The sequence below is a fragment of the Sturnira hondurensis genome, unplaced genomic scaffold, assembly GCF_014824575.4.
Source record: "Sturnira hondurensis isolate 20B ecotype Veracruz unplaced genomic scaffold, ASM1482457v3 Scaffold0007797, whole genome shotgun sequence".
In the NCBI taxonomy this organism is placed as follows: domain Eukaryota; kingdom Metazoa; phylum Chordata; class Mammalia; order Chiroptera; family Phyllostomidae; genus Sturnira; species Sturnira hondurensis.
The window spans coordinates 163,232-177,267 of record NW_028080428.1 but is presented as its reverse complement, the minus strand read 5'-3'; the positions used below and the strand labels follow the sequence as shown (position 1 = coordinate 177,267).

The 14,036-nt window shown below is 50.7% G+C and overlaps 1 protein-coding gene and 1 pseudogene across 1 annotated transcript; both read left to right on the top strand.

Moving 5' to 3' along the window:
• The first annotated feature begins 933 nt into the window (after positions 1-933).
• On the top strand, positions 934-13,390 carry TUT1 (terminal uridylyl transferase 1, U6 snRNA-specific). Its single transcript, XM_037052914.1, has 9 exons — positions 934-1,106; positions 3,440-3,630; positions 8,159-8,474; positions 8,663-8,763; positions 9,663-10,132; positions 11,136-11,245; positions 11,372-11,482; positions 11,681-11,773; positions 12,184-13,390. The coding sequence occupies exons 1-9, from the start codon at positions 1,025-1,027 to the stop codon at positions 13,329-13,331; spliced, it is 2,622 nt and encodes an 873-aa protein (XP_036908809.1). The 5' UTR covers positions 934-1,024; the 3' UTR covers positions 13,332-13,390.
• LOC118991831 (uncharacterized) lies at positions 7,277-7,398 on the top strand (annotated as a pseudogene).
• Positions 13,391-14,036: the final 646 nt, after the last annotated feature.

The window sequence follows — 14,036 nt, the reverse complement described above, 5'->3', positions numbered from 1 at the left end:
AGCAGTTGTGACTTGCTCAAGGTTACAGACCTTGAGAAGTCTGCCTCAGGTCCAGCGCTCTTTCCACAGTCCACAGCTGTGAGCTGATAACTGCAGCAAGAACTGCCTAGCTCATATGATAGTCTTCTATCTCATGGTCCCTGTCCCTAGGGCCTCCTCAGGTCCCCTACCTTGTCCTGAGTTTACATTTGTAGTGTTAGGATAAACTAACCACTATACTAGTCTAGAGAAAAGCAGGGCTTTCCCTTCCAATGTCTTTTACTCAGTTGCTACCATACTAGGGCCCGTTGCATGCCTTGAAGTAGGCTGGTGGCTCTGGCTCTTAGTGAGTGCAGCCCGCTATCGGGGAAAGAAAGCCGGAATCATCCTACTGCAGCGTTCTGGCTGTGGCTCCTTGAAGTCCAGAAGGTGATGGGTTGGGCAGAGCTCCCCAGCCGGGACTAGGAAGCTGTTGCAGAACACCGTTTGGGGGGTATGACGGGAGGGCAGAGAGAGAAACAACAGCATTGCGGTTGGGAGTCCAGGGACAGCCCCGGGCTTCGTGGAGGCTGCCCATCCTCTGGCTTAATAACCCCAGATAAATATGGGGTTGCGGATACAGCGGCGCGGATCTCTCTCTACTGCCCCGTAAAGCACTGCACAATCTGCCCAGGATCACCAGCAAGGAAACAGCTGGCTGCCAACCCCGCGCCCGTCAGTGTCTGTTGTTATTAATATTCACGATTCTTTGAGCCAATCAGCACCTGAATAGCTCAGAGCACACCAATCGGCTTACTGCATGCAGATAAGAATCGTGGAAGGGCGGCTCTTCCTAAACCCCATAAACATAAAGCCTTAATACCCGCTGAAACGGAACCCTGGGTCGAAGGAACTTCGTTTCCGGAGGAGTGTGCCTGCAGATTAGCTGCCTTACGTCACTTCCTATTGTACTGGCGGAAGTTGCTTCCGAGTACATCACGATTTGGAAGGCTGGGTTCCGCTGGTGGCAGGAGTGGTTGCATTTGTTCGGTACCGGGGAGTCGCGATGGCGGCGGTGGATTCGGATGTCGAATCGCTGCCGCGTGGGGCTTTCCGCTGCTGCCTCTGTCACGTCACTACTGCCAACCGTAAGCGGTGGCTAGTGAGGAGGGGTGGTTGTGGGCTTTCGTCTTTGGATCCTGGAGAAAGTTAGGGTTACAGGTCATAGTTCTTGTGAAGTGGATAAAGGTGGAGTCACCTCCATTTTCACTCCGCCCGTCCCGAGGTATTAGAGAGTGGGGAAAGTCTCACCACCTTACATCCTCATTTCCAGTATCCGAAGTCTCCACGACGAAAGTTTCGTCGTTTTATTCTCCCTTTAACCACCATCTATTGGACACCCCCGTTGTGCCTGGTACTTTGCTGGCCTCTGCCGTGAGAGGGCATTCGGAAAATGAAGGAGCTCATGATCTAAAGATGGCAATTTTAGTGCTTTATAGACATTTGGGGGAATTGTGGGGTCAAAGGGAAGGTAATAATTAAGGGAAGCCCTGATTTAATTAGAGGCAAAGATGGGTGAAGTACCATGGCGAACATAACCGGAAGGTGGTTTTGGAAAAGTTAACAAGGTGCTTATATGACAGCACACGGGGTTCAATGAAATCTCCGTTTTCACTTTGAAGTCTGGAATCACGGTATTACCGAAACAGGGTTTTCCTTTTTTTTCCAAAAGAAGAAATTGGTTTATTTAGTCATTAATAGTCCTTTTTTCCCCTTTATGAATGGCTCTATTGTTATGTCCAGTAGGGCCAGCCAGAAATCCAGGAGCGTCTTCCCTGGCCCTATAGGCACTGATGACATGAAGCAGCTGACTAAAAAATGTAGTAAAAATAATGGCAACTAAATTTTGTTCTCATTTGCCATGTACCTGACTTTCTCTGTTGAGTGCTATATATGAACTGTATCTATTTGTTATGTACTATTATTATCTCAATTTTATATCTGAGGAAATTGATGCAAGAGAGATTAAGTTGCCCATGATCTCAGCTTGATAGAGTGAGGGTTTGAACTTGGACAGTGTGGCTTCATATCTTGCATTTGTAATCTTATTTTTATTTTAAAAATATTTATTGATTTTAGAGGAAGGGAGGGAGAGAGAAACATCAGTTTGTTGTTCCACTTATTTATGTATTCATTGGTTGTCTTTTACTTTTTTTAAAAATTTTAATTAATTTATTTTTAGAGAGAGGGGAAAGGAGAGAGAAAATGAGGGGAGAAACATTGATGTGTGAGAGAAACTCTGATTGGCTGCCTCTTGCATGCCCCCAACTGGGGACCTGGCTGGCAACCCAAGCATGTGTCCTGACCAGGAATCTAACTGGTGACCTTTCAGTTCACAGGCCAATGCTCAACCCATTGAACCACATCACTCAGGGCTGATTCTTTTTTTAAAAAATATTTTAAAATATTGCCCTGGCTGGTGTAGCTGAGTGGATTGAGTGCGGGCCTGTGAAGCAAAGGATCATGGTTTGATTCCCAACCAGGGCACATGCCTGTTTTGCAGGCCAGTTCCCAGCAGGGGACCCACGAGAGGCAACCATACATTGACATTTCTCTCCCTCTCTCCTTTCCTTCCCCTCTAAACATAAATAAATAAAATCTAAAAAATTTTAAAAAATAGCCCTGGCTGGCCTAGCTCAGTGGATTGAGCGTGGGCTTGCAAACCACACAATTGCGGTTCGATTCCCAGTCAGGGCACACGCCTGGGTTGTGGGCCAGTTCCCAGCAGGGGACTCACGAGAGGCAACCATACATTGATATTTCTCTCCCTCTCTCCTTCCCTTCCCCTCTAAAGATAAATAAATTAAAAATCTAAAAAAATAAAAATAAAATAAAAAATATATTTGTTTTTAGCGAGAGAGGACGGGAAAGGGAAGGAGAGGGAGAAAAACATCTATGTGAGAGAGGAACACCAATTGATTATGTACCCTGACTGGGGACTGAACCTGCAACCTAGGCGTGTGCTCAGACGGGGAGTTAAACTGGAGACCTTTCACTTTGCAGGATGACGTCCAACCAGCTGAGCCACACTGGTTAGGGCCATTGGTTGATTCTTTATGTGCCCTGACCTGGGATCAAACCCTCAGCCTTGGCATATTGGGATGATGCTTCATTTGTCATTTTTATACCATACTCAGAGATGACCCATAGGGCCTGATATATTTAGTTCTTCTGTATATGATTTGGATAAGTTACCTGCTAATTTTGGTTCAGTTTGTAGGTGTTGCTCTTCCTAGCATTTCTAGGTGGTTTCAGAAATACTTGTAGTCAGTTTTCCTAGGAACTACTTGGAATGCACTACATGTAAAGACAGATGGCTTTCTATGGCTTCCAAGTAGGATTTAGGATGCAGAGAACAAAATCAGGGACAAGTATGCGGAAGAGTGATTTGGATATTTTTGTTTCACGTTTGCCTTTGCAGGACCCAGCCTAGATGCCCACTTGGGAGGCCGGAAGCACCGGCATCTGGTGGAACTACGAGCTGCCCGAAAGGCCCAGGGACTTCGGAGTGTGTTTGTCAGTGGCTTTCCCCGGAATGTGGATTCTACTCAGCTCTCTGAGTACTTCCAGGCATTTGGACCTGTGGCCAGTGTCGTCATGGATAAGGACAAGGTAGAGTGAATGGCTCTGAGGGGAAATAGTGAGTCACATGTGGAACGCATGAAAATAAATGAGAGAGAGAGAGAAACCAGGAGTGTGTTTTGGCTGGTTCCTGTTGTGGCCTGTGCATGGTGGACACCAGGGCACTTGGGCTAGCCAGCTTTGTGAACGCCACCCAACTTGACTTTTCTCAGTTCACCAGAGCTAGTCACTGGGGCACTTGTAGTTCGCTTACTTATTCAGTCAACCTTTTATTTGCTATTTATTTATTTATTTATTAAAACTTAAAATTAAAAAAAATTTATTCTAGAGAAAGAGAGAGGAAAGGAGAGAGAAAACATGACTTTGTTCCACTTATTTATGTGTTCATTAGTTGTTCCTTATATGTGCCCTGACGGGGGATCTAACCTGCTACCTTGGCGTATTGGGATGATGCTCTAACCGGCTGAACTGGCCAGCCAGGGCCTGCTGAGGTTTATTAACTGCTGACTGTGCGAGGCACGGTGCCAAGAGCCGCATTCTGAGTAGTGAACAGGATAGATGTGGTCCCTGCTTGCACAAAGCTCACTGTAGTGGAGAAAGTAGACAGTTAAAATGAGTAATTACCATGAAGTGGGTGCTTTAAAACCACGTCATTGGGAGATACAGCCTAATTCCACAAGAGACTGGTGGATAAACCAGATTATTAATTTACACTGAGGGGCACTGAGGTCATCTGGTCAGAACGCTCTGTCCTCTGGACAGTGCTGGGCAAACAGGCTTGTTTTTTGTGGTCCTTTTTGTCTTGCTTCCGTACAGTCTCTTTAGTCCCTGGAAAAAAATTCACCGTTGGGTTTGCATCCTGGTTATATGGGCGCAGTTAGGCGATCCCCCGTTGCTTCAGCATTCCAGGTCTTCCTTTAGAATGGGACGGCGTCTGTTTTTCTTAGGGGTTGCATTCAGCAACTGACCTGCAATGGCTTAGAACAGGAAGTCCAGGGGTTTACTGTTCTCCTGGCCTGTCATTGGCATGTGCCTCGTACTTCATAGACGTGAAGATGCTGCTTCCATATCTTCAGGTAAGAAGGGGCAAGTTGAAGGGCAGAGTATAAAAGGCTAGTGCCTGCTGAGCCAGACTGCCCTGCCCCCTTTTCTTTATTTCTCAGGAAAGTCTCTTTTCCAGAGGCCTCTTCAGTAGACTTCTCTCTGTATCAAATTGGCCAGGACTCTAGTACATATAACCATGATTACATATAACTATAGGCTCAATCCACTGAGCCACACCACCTAGGGCAGGTTTTAGTTTCTTAATTTTTAAAATGGGAAGAAAAATACATGTCTTGTGGAAGTCTTACGAGACTTAGAAATTGTCTGTGAACTGCTTGGTGTAAAACAGAGCGGCGGCTCTAGCTGGGGTGTCATATGCTGGTCCTGACAGGGCAGAATGGCTGGCCACGGGGGCTTCTGAACCTCCAGTCCTGCTCTTCCTGGCGTTTTCAATGGAGGTTCTTGAGGGAAGTGTGTGCACAAAGACGAGGGCAGGCAGACACCCGATTTCTGTCTACCCGGGGCTTTGCCTGCAGACTCGTGCCGAGCCTGTGTGGAGAGCTGTGTGATTTCTCAGGGCGGAAGGTTCATCTGGGCAGGTGCTCTTGGGCCTCCCTGTGGCCTTTTGCTCTCTTTGGTGGAAGGGTGGACGCGAGGGTAGGCAGGGCACCCTCCTTCTATCCTCCCTTGAGATGTGATATCCACAGCATAAAATGAATCCTTTTTTAATTTTTAATTGTTATGGAATGTATTGAGGTAACATTGGTTAATAAAATTACGTAGGTCTCAGGTGTGCGGTTCTGTAATAGACCATCTGCATATTGTACGTGTGTTCCCCACCCCAAGTCAGGTCTCCTTCCGACACCATTTACCCCCCTTTGCCCTCTTCTACTTCCTCTCACCCCCTCGAAGTCACCCTTTTAAAATACGCAGGTTAGTGGTTGTTAGTATACAGTAGTCCCCCCTTGCCTGTGGGGGCACATTTCCAAGACCCCTAGTGGATGCCTGAAACTGTGGATAGTACTGAACCCTATACATATCCTTGACTCTTGAACAACATGGGTTTGAACTGCAAGGGTCATTTAAAGTGCACGGGCCCTGGCCGGGTGGCTCAGCTGGTCAGAGCCTTGTCCCAGTCCGCCAAGGTTGTGGGTTCGATCTTCCAGTCAGGGCACATGCAGGGAGGAACCAGTGAATGCCTCGATGGGTGGAACAACAAATCGATGTCTTTCTCTCTATATATAAAAATCAATCAATAAAAAAAAATTCCACTGCACAGGTCCACTGAAAAAATCCTTGTGTAAGTGGACCTCCTCGGTTGAAACCCACGTTGTCCGAGGGTCCACAACACTTTTTATATGTGCATGTCCACTGTAAAGTTTAACTTACAGACTAGGCACAGTGAGAGAGTGGCCAGAGCAACTGACAAGGAAGTGGAAGAGTTGTAACAGTGCACTGTATTGAAAGTCACGTGAAGGTGGCATCATCAAGTAAAAGAATGTTCGCCAGGACGGGAGCACTGCGGAGCACTGAAGTGACGACGCACAGGTGGCCTGTGCGGTGCAGACCCGCTGGCTAGAGCAGGGTGGGCAGGGTCACAGGGGGCGTGGTTGTGCCGTGCCGGGCAGAGTGGTGTACAGTGTAAAACTGGTGAATTGTTAATTTCTGGAATATTTTGTTGTTTCTTTTGTTTTGGACTGTGGTGGAACACAGGTAACCGAAAGGGCAGAAAGTGAAATCTTGGATGAGGGGTACTGTTGTGCTTACAGGGCCCTGGAATCATGTCCACTGTCTAATTATGGAAGGTTTCCGTCACCCACTAAAGAAACGCACACCCTGTATCAGTCACCCCCGCTGGTGACTCGGGCCTGTGTGCTGGTGAGGCTGTACCAGCCCCCTACAACCGGTTAATTTTGGAATGTGGTGAGAGGTAGGGTCCAACACCGCGCCTCTGTGTGTGGCCCTCTGCTGGTTGCAGCACCTTGTACTGAGAAGCCGGTGCTTTCATTGGTGAACGGTCTTGGCCATTCGTTTTCAACCTTTGTTGGAATTCAGCTGCCCATAGACTTATTTCTGGAGTCCCAGTTACATCTCCTTCATCTGCATTTGTTTTCTTTTTTTTAATTGATTTTAGAGAGGAAAGGGACAGAGAGAAACATAGATTTGTTCTTCCACTTATTTATGCATGCATCGGTTGATTCCTGCGTGTGCCGTGACCAGGGATCAAACCCACAACCTTGGCGTATTGGGATGATTTTCTAACCAACTGAGCTATCCAGCCAGGGTTGCATATTTATGCCAGTACCACACCGTCTTGATTACTCTAGAGGGTTCCTTTCTTTCCTTTTTTTAAAGATTTTATTTTATTTATTTTTAAACAGAGGGGAAAGGAGGAAGAAAGAGGGAGAGAAACATCAATGTGTGGTTGCCTCTTGCGCACCCCCCACTGGGGAACTTGGCTGCAACCCAGGCATGTGCCCTGGCTGGGAGTTGAACCTATGACCCTTTGGTTCACAGGCTGGTGCCCAGTTCACTGAGCCACAGCAGCCCAGGCTGTAGAGGGTTTCTTGACATAAACAGGCAGGGGGCTCCAGCTTTGCCACTGAAGAGAATGTAAAAGAATGTGGATTTTGTCTACGGCCACACCGCCCTGAACGCACCCAATCTCATCTGATCTCGGGGAGCTAAGCAGGGTCAGGCCTGGTTAGTACTTGGAGGGAACTAACCACCTGGGAATGTTTGGTGCTATAGGCTTAAAAGAAAAATGTAGTTTTTTTTCCCTATAGCAGTATTTTTTCCTGCTCTTGCTAACATTTTAGTTTAAAAAAAAAATATGGGCCCTGGCTGGTGTAGCTCCGTGGATTGAGCACGGGCCTGCGAACCACACGATCGCGGTTCGATTCCCAGTCAGGGCACATGCCTGGGTTGCAGGCCAGTTCCCATCAGGGGACACACGAGAGGCAACCATACATTGATATTTCTCTCCCTCTCTCCTTCCCTTCCCCTCTAGAGATAAATAAAAATAAATAAAATAAAAAAAAATATGGGTCAGTGAACGTTCCTCAACTCAACCAAATCATAGCCACACAGCTGCTGCATCTCTGCTGTTCCCAGATGGTGAGTTAGGTAAAGGTAGGGTTTATGTGTTCGTAGCTACACCTAGCAGCGTTCATTACGTGGATTCTCAGTCAATGTCCACAGAGTCTAGTTAAAGAAGGAGAAGTGAGGGTGGGCCCAAGTCAAACTGGGGAGGCTCTGTCACTGGGGAGGGGTGGGGACACTGGAGTGGGTGAAGTGAGGTTTTCAGAGGCCAGCAGGGGTGAGTGACATGTGCGGGATCCGCGAGGAGGGGACAGTTGCTTCTCTGAATGTGTTCCTTGTTCCAGCCACAGCGACAAACATTCCTGGCTTAGCGGGTGCTCCCCACTTCAAACTTCTTGCCCACTGTCAGACCGTCCCTGTGTTTGGGTGCTTGGTTGCAAAACCGCCATCCCCACCTGTTGTGATTTTCCAGGGAGTGTTTGCCATCGTGGAGATGGGGGATGTGGGTGCCCAGGAAGCTGTTCTGTCACAGCCCCAGCACAGCCTGGGGGGACATCGCCTACGCGTCCGGCCACGGGAACAGAAAGAATTCCAGAGACCGGCCTCCAAATCTCCCAAAGGAGCGGCCCCAGACAGTCAGCAGCTCGCCACAGCACTAGCTGAGGCCCCAGACGTGGGGGCACAAATGGTAAAGCTGGTGGGGCTGAGGGAGTTGTCCCAGGCTGAGCGTCAGCTTCGGAGCCTCGTGGTGGCCCTGATACAGGAGGTCTTCACAGAGTTCTTCCCTGGTGAGCCACCTCCTTCACGGGGTCTGAGCCCGCCCTGCCTGCCCTGTGCTTTCCTCCCCCACGTCTGCATCCTCAGTGCTCCCTCGGCTACAGGGGTTCATTCGGTTGCTCTTCGTGCCCCGCTGTGTTCTTCCACCCCTTAGCCTCCCCCCACGTCTCCTGACCTGTATTCTCTGCTCGGCACCCAGGCTGTGTGGTCCATCCTTTTGGCTCTTCTATAAACAGCTTTGATGTCCATGGCTGTGATCTCGACCTCTTCCTGGATCTGGGCGACTTGGAAGACCCCCAGGTGAGTGCCCAGGGAAGTGGTCAGTGGGGAGGGTTGTGTGACCCTGGGCAAGCATTCACCTCTCCTGCCTCAGTGCCTCATCTGTTAAAGGGCCCACCTGGAAGGGCTGTTGTAACCCGAGAAACGTGAAGGTGGTGTATATAGACCGGATGCACATGAATTGGCACTTGTAACAGGAAAAAACCCAGATTTCGAAGTGTCATGTAGAATATCTTATTTTGAAAAAATATATGACAGGACATACAATAAGGTCATTTTGGGGTTATACCTTTTTGCTTATTTGTATTTTTTTCTAAAGATTTCATTTATTATTTTTAGAGAGGGGGCAGGGAGAGAACATTTCTTTCATCATTCTCTCTCTCTCTCTCTCTCTCTCACACACACACACACACACACACACACACACAATTTGCTGAGCCGCCTGAGAGGAGGTTGCACACGCCGTGCCTTCCCCGCCTAGCACTCGGCATGCACCACCTACGGAGCGAGGGTTCCGGTGCGTGAGCGCAGTGCAGGTACCCGGCTGAGGCGGCGCTCCCCTGGCACGCGTGTAAGACACTACAGGACGTGAATGCACAGAAATGTTCTGCAGCTGCCCTGACGGCGGACTGTCGTGCTGCCTCAGTATTCTTTCCTCTAGGACAGTTGCTCTGCCGTCTTTGGCTTTTCTTGACAGTGACATTTCTGTGCACAATACAGACCCTTTATTTTATGGGATTAAAAGGTTATTTTTAATTTAAAAAAAGTATTGTGAGGATTAAATGAGTTAATATGTATAAAGGCCTTGGAATAGGGCCTGGCACGTAATAAGCAGTAAGTCTCGGGTATGTCTTGGGGACGGGAATGTTCCCTGGCTACGGGACAGCAGCCGCCTTCACTCAGCTCGTTTCCATCCACAGCCAGTCCCAAAGGCTCCAGAGTCTCCGTCCCTGGACTCGGCCCTTGCATCTCCAGTGGACCCTCAAGTCCTGGCCTGCACCCCAGCCTCCCCTCCAGACTCACAGCCTCCGTCTTCTCCCCAAGACTCAGAAGCCCTGGACTTAGAAACCCCTTCCTCTTCTCTGGCACCCCACACTCCAGACTCAGCTTTGGCCTCTGAGACCCTCGCTTCTCCCCAGTCCCTGCCTCCAGCCTCACCACTGCAGGAGGGCCAGGGAGAGGGGGACCTCGGGAAGGCTCTGGAACTAGCAGAGGCCCTGAAGGGGGAGAAGACAGAGCAGGGAGCCATGCTGGAGCTCGTGGGGTCCATTCTTCGGGGCTGTGTCCCTGGAGTGTACAGAGTCCAAACTGTGCCCTCTGCCCGACGCCCCGTGGTCAAGTTCTGCCATCGGCCTTCAGGTCTCCATGGTGACATCTCCCTCAGTAACCGGTACCTTTGTTTAGGGGGGTGGTTGGGGAAGGCCCCCTGAGCATTCCGGGGTGGCTGAGGCAGGAACCCTGGCGTGGGGAGCTCTTGCACCTGTCAAGCCTCGCGGTTGTCCTTGTTCGGTCCTATCCCTCTTTTGGCTGCTCTTCTCCTGTGTGGCTTCCATTTCAGTAGTCATAACGTGTGATTTTTGGAATACTATTTTTTTAAAGATTTTATTTATTTATCTTTAGAGAGGAAGGGAAGGAGAGAGGGAGAGAAATATCAATGTGTGGTTGCCTCTCATGAGTCCCCTGCTGGGAACTGGCCTGCAACCCAGGCATATGCCCTGACTGGGAATCGAACCGCGATCGTGTGGTTCACAGGCCCGCACTCAATCCACTGAGGTACACCAGCCAGGGCTGGAATACTATTTTTAAGGGGTTTAGGAAGAGTTCCAAGCCCTGGTTGGCTGGCTCAGTTGGTTGGAGCATTGTCCTGATGCAGCAGGGTTGTGGGTTTGCGTCCCAGTCAGGACACATACAAGAAACCGCCAATGAGAGCATAAATAAGTGGAACAACAAAGGGATGTTTGTCTGTCTCTCTCTCCCTCTCTCTTCCTCTCCCTTTCTCTCTCTCTTTAAAATCAGTAAATTTAAAAGAAGAAAAAAAAGAGTTCCACGGTTGAGTAAGTTTGGAAGGTGCTAAGTTAAATGCAGACAGCTTTCTCCCTTTCTCCCCGACTTTCTCTCTCTCCTTTCCTCCCTCCTTCCCTCTGTTTCCATGCACACTCAAGGTTCTGAGCAGTCTTACAATGAACGACACGCTCCGTGGGTGTCCAAGATGGGCAAATAGGATGTAGTGTTCTTTGTGTGCTCTCTCACAAGGCCAGTGTGTCAGCAGACACTTTGGAACCACCTCTGGGCCTTATTCCTCGCTCCCCTTAAGCAAGTCTGGAGTAAGAGCTGGCGGTGATGTGGATCCAGAGGGTTCCTGAGCCCTAACATCCTTGTCTCTTTTGTCCCAGGCTGGCCCTGCATAACTCGCGCTTCCTGAGCCTCTGCTCTGAGCTGGATGGGCGAGTGAGGCCCCTCGTGTACACTGTCCGCTGCTGGGCTCAGGGTCGAGGGCTGTCAGGTGAGAGTGAGGACAGACCTGGGGCTGAGTTGGCCTTGGGGCAGAGGAGAAGCGGGGCAGGGTTGGGAAAGACCACCCTGGAGGGGACCGGAAGCACCTCTAATGAATTGTTTATTATTTACACAGGGAGCGGCCCCCTTCTCAATAACTACGCCCTGACCTTGCTCGTGATCTATTTCCTTCAGACCAGGGACCCCCCTGTGTTGCCTACTGTGTCCCAGCTCACCCAGGAAGCAGGTACAGCAGCCCGGCCCGCACCCTGTCCATCTCATGAACTTCATCTCCCGAACTTCATCTCCCCTCCTCTGTCTCACTTAGATGCCCTGAGCCACCTGGGAGTGAGATCTTTGCTGCCACCCTCATTTCTGACCCTCACCCTTTTCCTCCAGGCTTCCAGCTTCCAGGCTGACCCATGCCTTTTTTTCACTTTCACAGGTGAGGGCGAACAGGTGGAGGTTGATGGCTGGGACTGTAGTTTCCCCAGAGATGCCTCCAGTCTGGAGCCCAGCACCAATAAGGAGCCCCTGAGTGAGTGTGGGGATGGATGAAAGGTGTTAATCACACAGTAGGGCATACGCATATGCCCCGCGGTCACTGAGTGCTGGGCGTGGTTCTTACAGCAGCTTTGACGGACAGCTAGTGTTGTTACTGCCATTTCACAGATGAAGAAACCATGCCTCGGGATAACGAAGCAGCTGGCCTAACGTTAACACGGCTAGCAAGGGAGGGGGCAGCATCTGGAGAAAGACGTTTCCAGGGGAACAGAGAGAGCGTGGCCTCTTGTTTATAGGGACCAAAGAGGCCTGGCTTCTGGCCCTTGTTCTGAGCCATTTGGAAGGGAAAAAGAAAGTCCTGCTAAGAGAACGGTCCTGGTTCAGGGCCTGTATCAGTTCTGGCCTCTAAGTAACCCCTTTTCCCTGGTCTTCCTCCTCCTCCAGGTTCCCTGCTAGCCCAGTTCTTCTCCTGCGTCTCTGGCTGGGATCTTCGGGGCTCACTGCTGTCCCTGCGGGAGGGCCAGGCACTGCCTGTGGCAGAGGGCCTGCCCTCTAATCTCTGGGAGGGTCTGCGTCTGGGCCCCATGAATCTCCAAGACCCCTTTGACCTGAGTCACAATGTGGCCGCCAATGTAACCAGCAGGGTGGCCGGGCGGCTACAGAACTGCTGCCGAGTGGCAGCCAATTACTGCCGAAGCCTCCAGTACCAGCAGCGTTCTTCCCGCGGTCGGGACTGGGGGCTGCTCCCCCTTCTGCAGCCCAGCTCCCCGAGCTCCCTGCTGTCGTCAACACCCATCCCTTTACCTGCTGCTCCCTTCTCCCAGCTCACTGCTGCCCTGGCCCAGGTGTTGAGGGAAGCGCTGGGTTGCCATATAGAACAGGGGACCAAGAGACTGCGCTCAGAGGGAGGTGGAACTGGAGATTCTCCCCGGGGAGGATCACGCAAAAGATTGAAACTAGAACAGAAGAAGAGCTCTGAGGAGGGGGAGCCCGAGCAGCAGGGATGTGCGGGGGACCACAGCAAAGATGGGGTGGAAGAAATGGTTATAGAGGTTGGAGAGACAGTGCAGGACTGGGCCATGCAGAGCCCTGGGCAGTCGGGGGAGCCTCCCCTGGCAACTGCAAAGTGTCTAGCCACTGGAGAAGAGGAGCAGTCAGGCCGCGGGGTGCTGGCAGAAGAGAGTCCCAAAGGGCCTCAGGCAGCCCAAGAAGGGTCCCAGGTTGAGACAGAGAAGGGGGAGTCACTCTCATCCGTGAGCTGGCGCTGCGCCTTGGGGCACCGCGTGTGGCAGGGGAGGCGGCGTGCCCGGAGACGCTTGCAGCAGCAAACCAAGGGGGGCGGAGGAGGCGGTGCTGGCACAGGAGGAGAATGGCTGGCGACGGAGGCTCGGGTAACCCAGGAGCTGAGAGGATTGAGCAGTGCTGAACAGAGGCCAGAGGCTGAGCCGCTCCTGGTCTTCGTGGCCTCTGTCTCCCGGGCTGACCTGGCTCTCACTGTGACCCCACTCCAGGATTCCCAAGGCCTGTTCCCTGATCTCCACCATTTCTTACAGGTTTTCCTCCCTCAAGCACTTCGAAATCTCCTTAAGTGAAACTGGGACCCTAAAGGGCAATAAAGCTGCTAGTTTAATAAACTCTACAGTTTCCTCTAGTTTCCGCCTGGTAACAGTCCTTCCTCCAGGACTTCCCCTCCTGAGACCTTAATGCAGCCTTCTCAGTGGTGCCTTCTCTGGCCACAGAGGAATAGGTCTCAGCCTGCTTCTGTCCCACCACTTACCACAACAGGGAATGGCCAGGACAGTTTGTGTCTGGCACCTGGGGCCTCCCAGTAGAGTTCTGGAATGATGGAGCGCTGGGTGGGGCTGTTGAACAGTCGCTGTGAGAAAAGACAAGTTTGCCCCCACTTTTACCTTGCAGATTATCAACGGCGACTGCCTGAGATTTGGGTTCAGAGTTCTTAATTTTCTCACTTAGCAGAATTCATCCTGCTCTAAAATCGGGTAAAAGATTTTCAGACCGGAACACGCGCAAAGGGCATTTGTCCCATCAGTTTGTTTTAAATTGTCAGCTCCTTCGAGGTGAGGGAGGTGGAAGGAAAAGGGCTGTTCTCCCTAAGCCCCTTCCCTGTCCGCAGGCCCTCGGACTAAGTGCCCTTTTCTCGCAGGAACAGCCTCCCTGTGAGAGCGGCAAGGTGATTTAATGGGAGGAAACTTCAGTTCAACAAAGGGTTTCAGACTCGGACTCCGGTTAGACACTCGTCCTCTAGAAAAAAAAGCCCCAGAGTGGTCAAAAGGAAT

Bases quoted from the DNA above. Each gene is read 5' to 3' on its own strand.
- TUT1 (XM_037052914.1), top strand. From the start codon at position 1,025: ATGGCGGCGGTGGATTCGGATGTCGAATCGCTGCCGCGTGGGGCTTTC. The intron at 3,631-8,158 runs GTAGAGTGAATG...GTGATTTTCCAG, and splicing joins TCGTCATGGATAAGGACAAG to GGAGTGTTTGCCATCGTGGA. The intron at 11,483-11,680 runs GTACAGCAGCCC...TCACTTTCACAG, and splicing joins CCAGCTCACCCAGGAAGCAG to GTGAGGGCGAACAGGTGGAG.